The sequence below is a fragment of the Oreochromis aureus genome, linkage group 1 (assembly GCF_013358895.1).
Source record: "Oreochromis aureus strain Israel breed Guangdong linkage group 1, ZZ_aureus, whole genome shotgun sequence".
Classification (NCBI taxonomy): domain Eukaryota; kingdom Metazoa; phylum Chordata; class Actinopteri; order Cichliformes; family Cichlidae; genus Oreochromis; species Oreochromis aureus.
Window position 1 is genome coordinate 38,942,942 of NC_052942.1, and position 14,300 is coordinate 38,957,241.

The 14,300-nt window shown below is 42.1% G+C and overlaps 1 protein-coding gene across 1 annotated transcript; it reads left to right on the top strand.

Moving 5' to 3' along the window:
- Positions 1–712: 712 nt before the first annotated feature.
- On the top strand, positions 713–9,591 carry LOC116323383 (isocitrate dehydrogenase [NAD] subunit alpha, mitochondrial-like). Its single transcript, XM_031743707.2, has 11 exons — positions 713–850; positions 1,986–2,051; positions 2,229–2,312; positions 2,915–3,029; positions 3,121–3,308; positions 5,816–5,949; positions 6,692–6,794; positions 7,452–7,516; positions 7,600–7,684; positions 8,469–8,621; positions 9,137–9,591. The coding sequence occupies exons 1-11, from the start codon at positions 824–826 to the stop codon at positions 9,218–9,220; spliced, it is 1,104 nt and encodes a 367-aa protein (XP_031599567.1). The 5' UTR covers positions 713–823; the 3' UTR covers positions 9,221–9,591.
- The last annotated feature ends 4,709 nt before the right edge of the window (positions 9,592–14,300 follow it).

A 14,300-nucleotide genomic window follows, 5' to 3' on the forward strand; every position in this document is an offset into this window, starting at 1 on the left:
GTCAACTGTTTGTCTTGATTGAAAGCTCTGATCCTGTGAAGAGAAATGTTAGACTGGCTGTTCTGTGCCATCAGATCCCAGACAACATTTGAACACTAAGCCACAGCTATAGAGCTTAGAGCCACAGGTTCTAAGCTCACAGTAAACAAAGTAAAGTCAATAACAGTGCACGCGCATGAGTCTGAGTGTTTTTTTACATGCAGGTCTAGAGATTAAAGCTCTGACAGTGGACATCAAGTGTTGGGTAGATGAGCTGATGAAGCAGAGCAGTGGCTCTTTCTCAAAATATAAACCTCAGAATCAAAAAACTACTCAGACACCAGGGGGTAAGTAATGTACACAGGTGTATTTTTCAAATGACATAAATCGAATTCTCTTGTTTCACACAAACATACATTTTGTCCAATAAACAAGTAAAGAAATAAAACTAAGTGAGCAACAAAAAAATATAATAAATAGACATGGCAACCACTAAAAAAACAGCCTAATTACAGCAAATAAAAAAAACAAAAAAGAAGTGAACAAACTTTTAATATGTTCTAATCACGGTGATGACTGGAGAGTAGCGCCTTTTTTGCCTTGTTTGTGCAGATTCGGATTTTCCTAACAGCTCCTGAAGGCAGCACTAATTCTGATGGTGGTGCAGCGTCCAGCAGGTGACGCCAAAAACAGTCTGTAGCGTCAATGACTAGTACAGCCACAAAGATCTCTCGGAGTAAGTCACCTTGCTCGCACAGGATCTTTGTCCCGGCTGGTTTTCGGCAGCAGCTCGGAGTGAGTCATCTCGCTCACAGACGATCTCGGAGAGCTCTTCCTCAGCAGAATGGCAGGCAACGCGTGGAGGTCACTGGTAAGAAGCACCGTGTTTATTCCCGGTTTTAGACCACCAAAGCTCTGTGTGTTACAGATGAGCGGGGGTGTGTGTGTGTGCTGAAGCTTGTGTTTGTCACTCTGTCTGTCTTTACGCGCTCTCCGCGTGTTTTTCGGGCTGATGTACCTTGGTTAGCTCTTAGCCAGGAACCCACGTCCTTCACGTGAACGGAAGCTTCAGGAGCTAATGGAGACGTTTCCCCTCGTCTCACCTGTCTCATACAACTTTGACTTTCTTCACATATTCCCCTCCGCCAACCTCAATCTGGTTACCTTGACAATACGTCGACCTGTCCAGCTCTTTCTGCCCTTTAGTTCTCTGTGATCTCTAAATCCATACTAGAGTGATGGAGAAACCAACATCAGGTTCCGTTTAAATTTCCACGAATTTAAGCTCAGTTTAGAGTTTAGATGGAATCATTAGATCGTAAAAGTTAGTTGAAAACATTTCACGAAAAGTGGATATCCTCTGATAACTTCGGCATACATGAAATTCAACATGTAGCTAGTTCTTGGTAGACTCTAACTAGGTGTGGCTGCTGAGAAATGGTTGTTTTAACTAATGTGGAGACGAACACCAGACTCCCTTTTTAAATAGAGCAATTTACCTTAAAATTATACTACTATAAATTCCAGGTCCCGCTTTAACTGACGGAAAAGATGTCAAAAAATGTGAGGCTCCTGAGATAAATTCGGCATTTTAAAAACTCACCGTAATGTAATTGGTAGTAAAAAATGTGAGAGATATACTACATTATCCAAAAATAAGCAACAACAGCATACAAAGGAACTACAAAACAGAACAGCGGAAGTGGTGGTAATAATTTTCTCCCTTCTTGTAATTTGTTACTAACTGATGCTTGAAATTAGCCCTAGAACTTAAAGTTTGTACATATAAGCTCCTCAGGTCATTTTTAAATGTTATAATATGAATTATTAGGAGTGTTTCCAGCCTCAGCAGCAAATAATCAAGGTGATTCTTTGCAGTTTTGTTTTACACATCAACAGCAAGTGTTTTCAACTAGCTGAACACAGACCAGCCATCACGATCAGGTTGTTTTTGAGCTGCTTTGGTGTGTTTTGTGTTGAGTTGACCTTTATGTCGTCTCTTCCAGCTGACCCAGGCAGTGGGGGTGGCGGTCAGAAAACCGGCTCTGGCTTCAGCCTCCTTTTCAAGAGGGGTGAGTTGCTCCACCTCTGCCTTCCTGGGATGCAATCAAAGAGATGCTTTTCGCTTCACAACTCCCAGAAAATCCATTTATAAATAACAGGAAATGTTTTACATGAAAGCAGAGACTTTGATCTCGGCTGGACTGTGATCTGCTCCAGCTCTCTGAGTTGTCTCTCTGTCTCTTCAGGTGAAGACAGTCACCATGATTCCCGGTGATGGGATCGGTCCAGAGATCTCCGCTGCTGTCATGAAGATCTTTGAAGCAGCAAAGGCAAGTTTGATCAGACTTTAGAGGCCAAATCTGGAAAATGATCTCACCTGAGCCCTCTCAGAGTCAGCGGATTTTTGGAACAGTAACTTTAACATATTTAATAAAGCCATGAAAAAATTTACTTTAATGCTGTGAGTATTTTCTGAGTTGTAAGCACCTCGAAGTACATGGAAGATAGTTGGTGCGTTCTAATTTGCCTTGTTTTTTTCCACCATTTTTCATCCCTCATAACTTCTTTAGTTCTTTGTACCCTTCAATGGTTACCCAAAATACATTTTTTTTTAAGTTTTCTCGAGTAAATGATCAGAAAATAGAGCAAACCTTCAGGGGATCCATGCATGTTTCTGTTCCTCTGTGGCACAGATATGGACTGTGACACTTGGAGTAGATGTAAAATTGATACGGTAGAGGATTTTAACAAATCTTTAGTGTGTTTTCAGCCCTGAAAATTTCATATGATATCATCTGTTCTTATAAAGTTATGTGGGCTCAACGTGCTGGAAAGAAATAATTACAAAAGCACTACTGGCTATTCTAAGAGGGTCAGGTGGGAGGCACTGATTGGTTTTGGATCAGTTTCTACATAAAACTTTCCTCTGAAGGCTCCAATCACGTGGGAGGAGAGGAACGTGACGGCGATAAAGGGACCTGGCGGCAGATGGATGATCCCTCCTGACGCCAAAGAGTCCATGGACCAGAGCAAGATCGGTCTGAAAGGTCTGCACATGTCCGTTACCTTTAGACAGATTTCCTGGAAGATTCCTGCTCGTCAGTGTTTTTTGTTTTTTAAATTTTTTTTCTCCATCAGGACCCCTGAAGACACCCATCGCTGCAGGTCACCCCTCCATGAACCTGCTGCTCAGGAAGACCTTTGACCTTTACGCAAACGTGAGGCCATGTGTCTCCATCGAGGGCTACAAGACTCCGTACACCGATGTCAACTTGGTCACCATCCGGGAGAACACGGAGGGCGAGTACAGTGGCATCGAACACATGGTGAGTGAGCGGAGGCCGAGTGTGCGACAGCTCAAAGCTGAGAGGGTTACAGTGGGCTGTCCTGAGTAATCCTGACAGGTGTGTGAAAGCAGCCGTCACAGGCGATGCACAAACTGCAGACAGAGAGGAGTTCTGCTTAATTTTTTGACACAGTATGTGAAACGTTTGGTAGTGCATTCGTTTAAAGTGCTTCATTTTGTTCTGTTTTTATTTGTGGACTGTGCCAGAGCAGCTTTGCATGATTCACATTTCAAAATAAGCCTTACTTATTCTACACATTGGGCCTTGCTGCTGCTGTGGTTCATGAAACAAGCTGTTTTAGCTCCTCCCCTTGTAAGTCAGCTTCCTTCTGATTGGTTGCCCCTCAAAAACAGTGTTTGAACAACAGGTGGGTGGGGCTTCTTTGCCTCAGATAACCATATTAGGGATTTCCTCTGTTGCTGACATCATTCAGAGCCAGGAGTAGAAAAAACTGTGTGAGGTCTTTTGGATCACGGAGGTTACTGTAGGTACACTGAGCTCATTATTAGAAGCTTTGGCCATTTTTAAGGTGAACATCCACCACTGTTCACCAACGGACACTTTGCAGAGCTAGCAAGTTTACACTTAGCCCTTTTAGCTTCTCTGAAGGCACCAAATATTAAGGCTGTGCACCCTGCCAAGGTTATCCACACCTGTTCATGTAGGAGCTGCATGGCATCCTTTTGTCCTTCAGCATGTCACGGTTTTTTTTTCTGTATTTAAACAAAAATAATCACCAATGAGCAAATGTGTGCAGGAATCTGTCACATTTACTGTTGTCCAGTTCTTTAGCGTGTGAGTCAGGATGCTGCTGGAAGCTGTTAGCAGGTGTTGTTACCTGTGTTGACTGGTTGGTCTACCTGCCTCCTCACCTGTTCCCTGCAGGTCAGCTAGCAGCTGCAGGCAGGACGCTCTGCTCCTGTTCGTCTCTCCTGGTAAGAAGGAGGAAGCGGCGCCAGTCGTATTCACAGAGCACCTCGTTCCACCTCTGAAAGATTCACTTTCATCCCAAAGACACAAACTAAGAACCTGAGACTGTTTCACTTTCTGCACACTGTGCTGCAGACATAATGAGCATGCTAACTATCATCCTGCACTGAGCAGCTCCCTCATTCAGACTGGATCCAGGTCTTTAATTCTCTGGACTCCTGATTGGACAGTTAGTTTCTTATGCTGGTTAGATCCTTTGGTATTTGTTATTAACTCAAGTTTAAAGCACAATCCTCTGGACCTTCAAATATTTCTGCTTCCTTTCAGCCTGTTCTGCTCTCCTTCACCTTTGTAAACATTTGGGCATAGACACACCATAGACACATGAATGGAAAGCACAGCAGGCTGAAATAAAGCGGAATGGTCCTTTAAATCTTCTTGGTGCTTCTGGATGTTTTGTGAATACGGCAGAACCACTGCCAGCTTCTTGAAGCTCACCTGTTCACCCACACATTCCCGACGTGGATCCGTCTGCATTCACAGTGTCAGCTCAGATCTGGAGACAGTGTTAGCACGAAGCCTGGCAGCAGGGAGAACCTGTTAGCACGAACGCTGATGTCCGTGTTCAAAGAACGAGGCATCTGTGCAGGTCTTCCAGCTGGCAGTGAACGTGTGTGTGTGTGTAAAGTCTCACATCCATCACCTGTGAACCTCCGCCTGTTCTCCGTCTGGTGATTTGTGTCGCCCCTCCTCCTTGTCTCAACTTTTACCCACAGCTGACCTCAGGATGGACTAATAACTGCAGCAGCTGAAACTCTGTAAGGTCAAACCTTATTTGAGAACAAGTTTAACTTGGTAAAGACCTCGAATCTCATGGAAAAGATGTTTGCTAGTGTCCCAGAGCTCTGAAACCTCCCCTTGTATATATCTGATTCATTATGTCACCAAAACGATGCTTTTATATCTTTGAAAGATTAGGCCTCCCCTCCCTGTGTGCCTCACATACCTCTCTTGTTTCCTAATCTGGAAACTGTTCCATGTATTTCCACAGAAAAGCTGTGCTTTTTCTGCACTGGCACGGCACCAAAACCTCGACTGAGCACAAAGTTTGAAGCAGCAGCAGCACAGGCTGCAGTTACAGGCTGCAGGGGGGTCTGTTACACCAATTTTCCTCTGACTGAATTGCAGGGTCTCCTCGACTTCCTGTTTTAAATCACAGCGTTTAGATCGATCGAGATGCGAGTACTGAGGCAAAACCAGCTGTAACCTTATTTTTTTGCTCCGTTACCTTTTGGCTAACGCAGCAGACATGCCTCCTGTTGCGTGCATGTGTGTGGAGGCAGGAGGATCCACTATTAGAATTACCCCGTTTTCCACTGATTTTTCAGCCACCCTAGTTTACCAGATGTGTATTCAGCCACATCCACCTTTTCCTTCTGTGTTTCTGGTAATAGTTGCAGTCTCTTGCATCCCTCAACAGTTTGATTGTTGATTAGATTGTGTTCTGTCCAGCTGTGAGTAACTTCAGTGCGTTTCTTATCTTTTTGTTGCCGTAGATCGTCGACGGTGTTGTTCAGAGCATCAAACTGATCACCGAGAACGCTAGCAGACGCATCGCTGAGTACGCCTTCGAGTACGCCAGGAACAACAAAAGAACGAGCGTGACCGCTGTCCACAAAGCCAACATCATGTGAGTGCCGGAGCAGCCCGTCGCCCTGTTTGTCAGTCAGTGAGACCGTAATGTTTAGTCCTCATGTGCCGAGGCTGCCGCATTGTTGTCATCCGACGCAGGAGGAAGAACAAATTCAGAAAACTGATCAGAGTCATAGGCAACTCATTTATTTACACCAGTGTAAAGTTTGACTTCTTAATCATCAGTAACTGCCAACAAAAGCACTTTATTAGCGTGAAAGAAATGGAGCTGAGGTAGATTCATCCAGTCGGAGGCTCGTGTGAGATGGACCAAACCCAAAGTCCATCTCACATGGACAGTGGGCAGCCTGCCTCCAGCGAAGGTTACTACCTGTTACTACCTGTCCACAGGTTAACCAACAGAAATCTGTTTTAGTCTTACTGAGTTTCAGCTTTTAGGGCGGGGCACAAGTGCACCTCTGTAAAGGAAAGGGGTCGATTAGAGATAACATAAAGAAAGAAAGAGAGTGGAAACAAATGAACAAAGAGTAGTTGTTGAAAGCCAAAATCCAAGTAATCACTCCACCTTAGCTTGCACTTCTGAGGGAGAGGAGTGATTAGAGGACTTATTTAATCTAATTAGTTCAAACAGTTTGTGGGTTATTATTTATGTTTCCTTTAAATAAAATATCACCCATGTTTTGTCACTCAGACACTCAGCTTTTCTCCCTGTGAGGCGTCGTGTTCCCCCACGGTGCAGATGTTGTGTTGCTGTTGTGTAACTCGGACTCTGTTTGCAGGCGGATGTCAGACGGTCTCTTTCTGAGAAAGTGCCGTGAGGTGGCTGAAAACTACAAAGACATCAAGTTTACCGAGATGTACCTCGACACCGTGTGCCTCAATGTGAGTCCGCCAAACAGTTCAGCAGCCAGATGTTCTGCAGCTGTTTCACAGTCTGCATTTAATGTGTTTACCTCATTAATCCAGACAGTGAAATAATTATGTTTAATGAGTGTGTTCAGAGCTGGATGGACTTGGGGGTTAATTTCAGTATTACTTAATGGTTTTTTCAGAAGCTTTTTTAGACACGAGGTAGTTATTTTCATGGAAAAATACTGTAATTTAGATTAAGAAAGAAAAGCCTTAGAGGGTTAATTGATACCACCACAATAACTTTACAACACACGACAAACGTGGAGTCAGTTTGTCACCTTTTAAAAATCCGCCTGAAGTTTTGTTTCCTAAAGCAAACTTCAAAAAACAAAATAAACTGTTTGAATCCAAAGATAGTTTACTGACCTTTAAAAATGTCGGATTTTGTCGGCTCCAGTCTCTTTCCCACGGAAGAGGATTAGGGCCACCGGGGAAAAAAGTGGGCACGTCTTTTTTTTGCTTTTTTTGCTTTTCCAGAATTCTGAGAAAAAAGTCAGAATTCTGACTTTTTTCCCAGAATTCTGGAAAAGCAAAAAAGATGTGCCCACTTTTTGTTTAGTTTTTTTTCCAGTGGCCCTTATCCACTTCCATACTTTCCTGACATGTCCCGATGCTTGTGTTTTCCAGATGGTCCAGGATCCGACCCAGTTTGACGTCCTGGTAATGCCCAACCTGTACGGAGACATCCTGAGGTCAGTGAATTATTCGCTCTGAAACCTGTGTGCCAATCAGAGGCTGTGGTTGGAAGTGCTGAGGTCATGTGACTGTGTTTCAGTGATCTGTGCGCTGGTCTGATCGGAGGCCTCGGCGTCACTCCCAGCGGGAACATCGGCGCCAACGGAGTCGCCATATTCGAATCGGTTTGTATCGCTTTCTCTTTTTTAGTGCTGTGCAGCTCCATCTGAGTTATGATACTTCATCTGTTTTTATTGTGCTTCACACACTGAGTACTTTACTCTTCATGCTGTAGTTTTACTGCACTTGCTTGTTGTTCTGCACAAAAAGCATGTACAATCTTTAAAAGCAGATGCTTTAAAAAGATTAAGTATTTTTTTCTGATCTTCTGTAATTTGTTATATGATGTCAGGTGTTCTTAGTCTTTCAACCAATGAGGTAAATGACTCCCTGGGAACAAAAGCTCCGTTCCCAGGGAGTCATTTACTGCTGGGAGAAGTAGAAATTTAGGGAGGGGGCTCTTACCCCAGAGATGTCACTGTGGTCATTTGGGAATGAGTTTGAGACTCTGTGCAGTTGTCTGAGTTGTAAACTTACTGTGGACACACACAAGCAGCTGCAGTCGTGTCCTTAAAGAGACAGGAGCTACTGAAAATGGCAGTAAAGGGATGAATAAGGATTTAATCTGAACTGTCAATTATGGAGAGCTGCTCTGGTGGAGCCCTGGGATGAAGTAATGTTGAGCTCCACCTCGACCTGGTACACAGAAAAATCCCATCAGTAAAACTCTTTAAAAGATATTTCCCACAAAACTGAATGCTTGGATTGAACTTGTAACAGGCAGTTTTACAGTGTAATTATCTGAGTGCTAACCAGTCCTGTAATCCTGTGACCAAACGTCTGTAATCAGGAGACCTGCAGATTTATTGTTGTTTTCCTGACAAACTAAAATGAGTGTTTGTGGTGCAGGTCCACGGCACCGCCCCTGACATCGCCGGCATGGACCTGGCGAACCCCACTGCCCTGTTACTGAGTGCTGTCATGATGCTGCATCACATGGGTCTGCATGACCACGCCGACAAGATCCAGACGGCCTGTTTTGACACCATCAGAGACAAGAAGGTGAGGCTGAAGTCTCTCCTTGGAGGGCTCCAGTATTTTTGTTCCTTTAAGTCAAAGTTTCAAACAATGAAAGCAGCGTGTCTATAACCCGTTGTGCCAAAAGCTCAGACTGATCCAAACACTGAATTTTTACTCTTGGTTTTGGATGATGACAAAGAAAGCGGAGTGTCTTAGCAGCCCCACCCACCTACCTTCTATTTATGAAGGGCAGCCAATCACGAGCAAGGTGGCCTGAAAAGCTCGAGAGAAACATGACACTCTGCTGACAGGGCTGCTTTTAATCTGAGTGGAGGGTTGCTGGATACTTCCGGTTGAGCTCTTCTGAGATGACTGTTACGTTGATACATTGTTACTCCTGATGAGGCTTATTCAACTGAAGTCAGTTTGAGCACCACCCAGTGGCTGTGGATGGGTCTGCACTTCAATCCAGGCTGGCTGTCAGCAGCACCACCTGCTGGTTGGAGCAGATTCCTGTGAAGTAAGAGCTGCTGCTCACTGATGTGTTTGTGTTTCAGGTTCTGACGAAGGACCTGGGAGGAAGTGCAAAGTGCTCTGAGTTCACAGCTGAGATCTGCCGTCGTGTCCAGGATCTGGACTGAAGCTGTAGGGCAGAGGCCGCTGTTGGAGGCTCCCCCCGCCCGCCCACCTACCTATCCTGCTGACTCGTCATATCTCTCTGGAGCTGCTGGCTGTGGAGGGGCGGGGCTTCTGCAGCAACATTTTGAGTCCTTAACATTCACAGCAAGCGTAACGCACAAGTTTTACCAAGAAGCATGAGATGAGAGTGTTTCTTACTGTAATATCAGATGAATGATGGTATCAGTGCTTCGCTCCATTCGCATATTCTTTATCGTATTTTTGTAACGGTAGTACTGCGGCTAAAAGGTCCTCTTATTTATTGTTTCCACTTCCTGTTACTGCTTTATTCACTTCTACTCACCCAGATATATAAAAATTCTACAAAGAAAGATCTCTCCTCTGTTTTGTTTTTCTTTTGCACCTCAGACACTTGGAATCAAACATGCACCCTCAGGTCTCTATCCTGGCCATTTGTGGCCACTTCGCTTTTCGCTTTTCAACCATTTTTGTTCTGTTAATGCAAATGGAATGAAACTTCCCAAAGGTGTGTATTTCTTTCAGATTTTTTCATTTTCAACATCAGCTCCTTAATAATGTCAATAATATTCACTATACACTAAATTGCTCCTCTTGGCTCTATCGTGGCCATTTGTGGCCAGTTGAAACCCATTATAACCACCTTTTTTGATTCCTTGTTACTGGCAGTACTATATCATGCGATTTAGGTAAAATTGCTTTCATTCTAAACTCAACACATGAAAATTGTAGTTTTTAGTGTTTTTTACCAAATTACATCATTTACCCATTTTTGGCCAAGCAAGCAATTTCATGTAATATTCTAAGTTTCTAGTAGCGGCCTTTGCTGGCCTACCACACTCCTATGCCAAAATAATGAAACAATTTTGACATAGGTTTGATCTTAAGGATCTAATAGTTTGTGTTTGTGCATGACATTGCAGTACAAACATGTATTTGCAAGATTGACTGGAATAAATTCAAACATTACATAGGCTGCAGTGAATTTCTGTGGATGCAAGATATTGAGCTTTGAGGTTCCCAGTCAAACTTAGCTTTGAAGCACATGTTAAAAAGCACTTTTACTCTTATATTTTTCATCAAAAGATACCATACCCAACATATCAACTCTAGAAACAAAAACAAAAAAAACCCAATCACAGGACATTTTGCAGAGTTCAAACCTGCAGCTGCAGCGCAAACAACAACAAACACTATTTGTAAACGTGTCCTGGAGTTTATGCAGGTGCAGACAGAGCTACTGCTGTAAGTAAGCCTAACAGCTTCCAGATCATTTATTCTGGCACTATGGCAATTAGATCATCACTGCTTCAAGCACTGCCTATATGATCTGGTCAGAGAGCAAGGACAGCAAGCAGTCCTCTGCCCTTGAAGAAAAGACATCTGCCCAAGATGAAGAAACCTCCTCTCCAGAAGATGAGGGGACAATCTTCAAAGAGGCTGACTGCATCACCACTGATGTTGAGTTCTAGCCAGTGCCCGAATCCTCTTCTTTGGGGGAGGATTGGGGTTGGGGAGCATGGAGGTGGAGCCCCCCCCCAAAAGAACATAGGAGCATTTTCTGAGACCGAGGAGGCGACTCAGTGGATCCGCCATGAAAGGAAAACCATGTGGCTCCCACTACTGAAGAGAGACTGCACCACAATCCAGTACCCACTAGGGGTCACCCTAGTCCTGCATTAGCAGCCTGAGATCTACTTTTGACTTTTTTATAACAAAGGAGATCTTTTAGCTGCTGTGCACCCTTACAAACCTGCACGGGAGGCCAAGGTGTGAGGATTGGAGGATTATAGATGAAGTGGAGATAAAACCTACACCAGAATAAAGCAATACATAGCATGTTGGATGAAAACACTGGAAGTTCTCAGGAAGTAAAAAAGGCATGGGGTTCAGACTCCAACCGACGGAGGAGCTCCGAGGACAACGTCTTTCCTTCGGTCACATTGGCAGAGGAACTCCTCAGATGAAAACCGGCACAGGGGAAACAACCCAGAGCTTCCTCCTCAGCTCCTCCAGTTGCAACAGAAGAAGATTTTGTTGTCTGTCTTTGGCTTCACCAAAACTACCACAGCAATATCCCACATGCCAAAGCAACGGAGGAATATGCTTCTTTTGACAGCAACACACAAGGAACCAGCAGTCGGTGATGGGGAATAAAGGATGCGTGAAAGGAACGGAACAGCAGCCCCTTGAACCAGGTGTAGAAAGTGTGCCTACAAAATCTAATGTGGTTAGTACATCTTGCTGCTAATGAGGATGCACACAGAAGCACACAGATACTGGAATATAAATTTTGATCATTTTATTGGTGATTGCAGGGATTATTTGGTCCTTAAATTGCCTTTCTGGCCACTAACACACCATGTGTGACATTGCTTTTGGCCATTCATTCATCCCCCCCGCAAAAAAAGAAAGAAAATAAATAAATAAATAAAGTAAAAAATAAATCATTGTAACAGTTACTGTTACTGACCTGCAATGATGATAAAAACCATATTAGGTTTCACCATTTATATGCTAAAAGATGTGAACTTTATTACTATTTTTACTATAATAATACATAATCTGACTGGTATTCAAAGGGTATAATATCAGAATTTGAATTATATTTTGGTTTTTATGACTAGAAGCGGTGCTAATTTAAAAAATCAAGTCAATGAAAGTAGAAAAATGTTTTCATATATATGAATTTTATAGCATTTTGTAAATGTAAACAGGGGGTGGCCATTTTTGGCCACGAACAAGCTGAGAGGGATTTTTTTTGGTTTTTCTGTCACTGCACAAAAAAACAAAGATGCATAAAACTCATTGATACTTTTAATTATTGCTATGCATCTAACCTCCATCATGGTTAGAAAATAAATCAGTTTGCATGTATTATTTAGAAAAAAAAATGGGGATTTTATGCTTTTATCCCTATGTAAATCATTAAAATTATGTGATTTAACTGGTATTTAAAGGGTTAAAATTATGAATTTGATTGAAATTTTGGTCTTGATGAACAGCACTGATACTAATCTAAAAAATCAAGTCAAAAAAAGTGGAGATTTTTCTTAATATATATGAATTTTATAGCATTTTGTAAATGTAAACAGGGGTGGCCATTTTTGGCCACGAACAAGCTGAGAGGGAGTTTTTTTTGTTTTCTGTCACTGCACAAAAAACAAAGATGCATAAATGTCATTGATGCTGTTAATTATTGCTATGCATCTAACCTTCATCATGGTTAGCAAATAAATCAGATGGCATGTATTATTTAGAAAAAAAACTGGGATTTTATGATTTTCTCTATTTATGAGTTGTTATGATTATGTGCTCTAACTGGTATTTAAAGGGTTAAATTTCAGAATTTTAATGAAATTTTGATTTTCATGAACAGCCCTGATGCTAATCTAAAAAATCATGTAAAAAAAACTGGACATTTTTCTTAATATATATGAATTTTATAGCATTTTGTAAATGTAAACAAGGGTGGCCATTTTGGCCACGAACAAGCTGAGAGGGAGTTTTATGTTTTTGCTCTCTCTGCACTAAAATAACAATGCATTATAATCAATGTTGATGTGAATCAATTATATGCCCCAGACTCTACTATTAATAATACAAGAAATTTCAGTAGCAATGCAATTATATAAAATTGCGAGATTTGAGGTTGTCGTCCAGCTGGTGCAGTGGACAAACAAACTGGTGTTTAAAGGGTTAAAAAATAAAAAAGTAATAATTATTTTATATTTACGGAAAGAACTGAAGTTACTTAAAAACTTTATGCACAAAAAAATGGCAAAAAAACAAAAATAATAAAAATTACAGACCTAATCTGTAGGTGGCCACTTTTGGCCACGAACAAGCTGAAAGGGTGGTGATTTTGATCAAGACCAGAGGGTTAATGCTTCGAGTTTAGCATCTGCTCTTAACACTCATTTTTATTTGAAATTATTCAGAAACAGTTTAGCGTATCCTGTTAAAGTCAGAGTGGAACACTGAGCAAACCATCAGAAAACATGGCAGCACCAGAGAGAGGTTCTACTTAACTTCAATAAAGGTGCTTTTTGTAATTACTCTCAATTGGGCTAAAACCCTCACCAGCAGGGGGCACTGTTTCACCGGTGGGTGTATTGAAATGTTCCAGATGGGACGTTTCTGATTTTTTAGCAACACTCATTTCCTAAAGAGGCTTTCTCCTCAGGCTGCAAACAAGAATGTCCTCGTTATGACTCACCTCGTTAAATCAATGCTATGTTTAGTCATTACGACATCTTGTGGTTCAAAATGGGATTATACATTTTAGCATCATTATTACCCAGAGTTGAGATCATTTAATAACCTTGCCCAATTAACCTAAATGAATTGTAAAAGAAATGGCTATAACTCTATGTATTGACCTTTTAAACAATACCAGTTAGGGGGGGCAGGATCAGCAGCAGCATTAAGAAACTGTTTATTTAAAAATAGAAACCTCTTCACTCTTTTCCATACTCTGACCACTTTGTTAGGTACACGTTCTACAGTCTTAATATCCCAGTCGCTGGATTTCTACCAAAAAATACTGCTGTCATCGCTCTAAAACAAAATTGCTGGGCCCCAAATAAGGACAGAAGGGTTACTGCTAAAAATCCATCTGTGATGAATCGCCATCCTTCCACCGAGACCGTTTCTGACCAGACTTGATCAGAAACAGTAGGTGGATCAAGTGGAGGGCCAGATGGCTCAAGACCTTTGCAGAGTGGGTGGAGCAGTCCAACAACAGGAAGAAACTGAAACTGAACAGAAATAAGTCATGAACATGAAAATGAAACAAGACCTAACCTTGTGAGATGTTAGAATCATGATCCATTAGCAAGCACATAATTCATGTTGATAATAATCAAAAAACAAAACAGAAACCAATATAAATAATAATATTTATAATAATCACCCTTTCCCTCCCTATAAACTACGTCATGTGACCCCGCCCCTATTTCCTGGCTGCGTCAAATTGCGGCATACAGACGGAAAAAGTGCAGTTTTACTTTCAAAATATGTTTGTTTGTTTTTTTTACCGGCAGAGCAGCAGTGATCGAAATG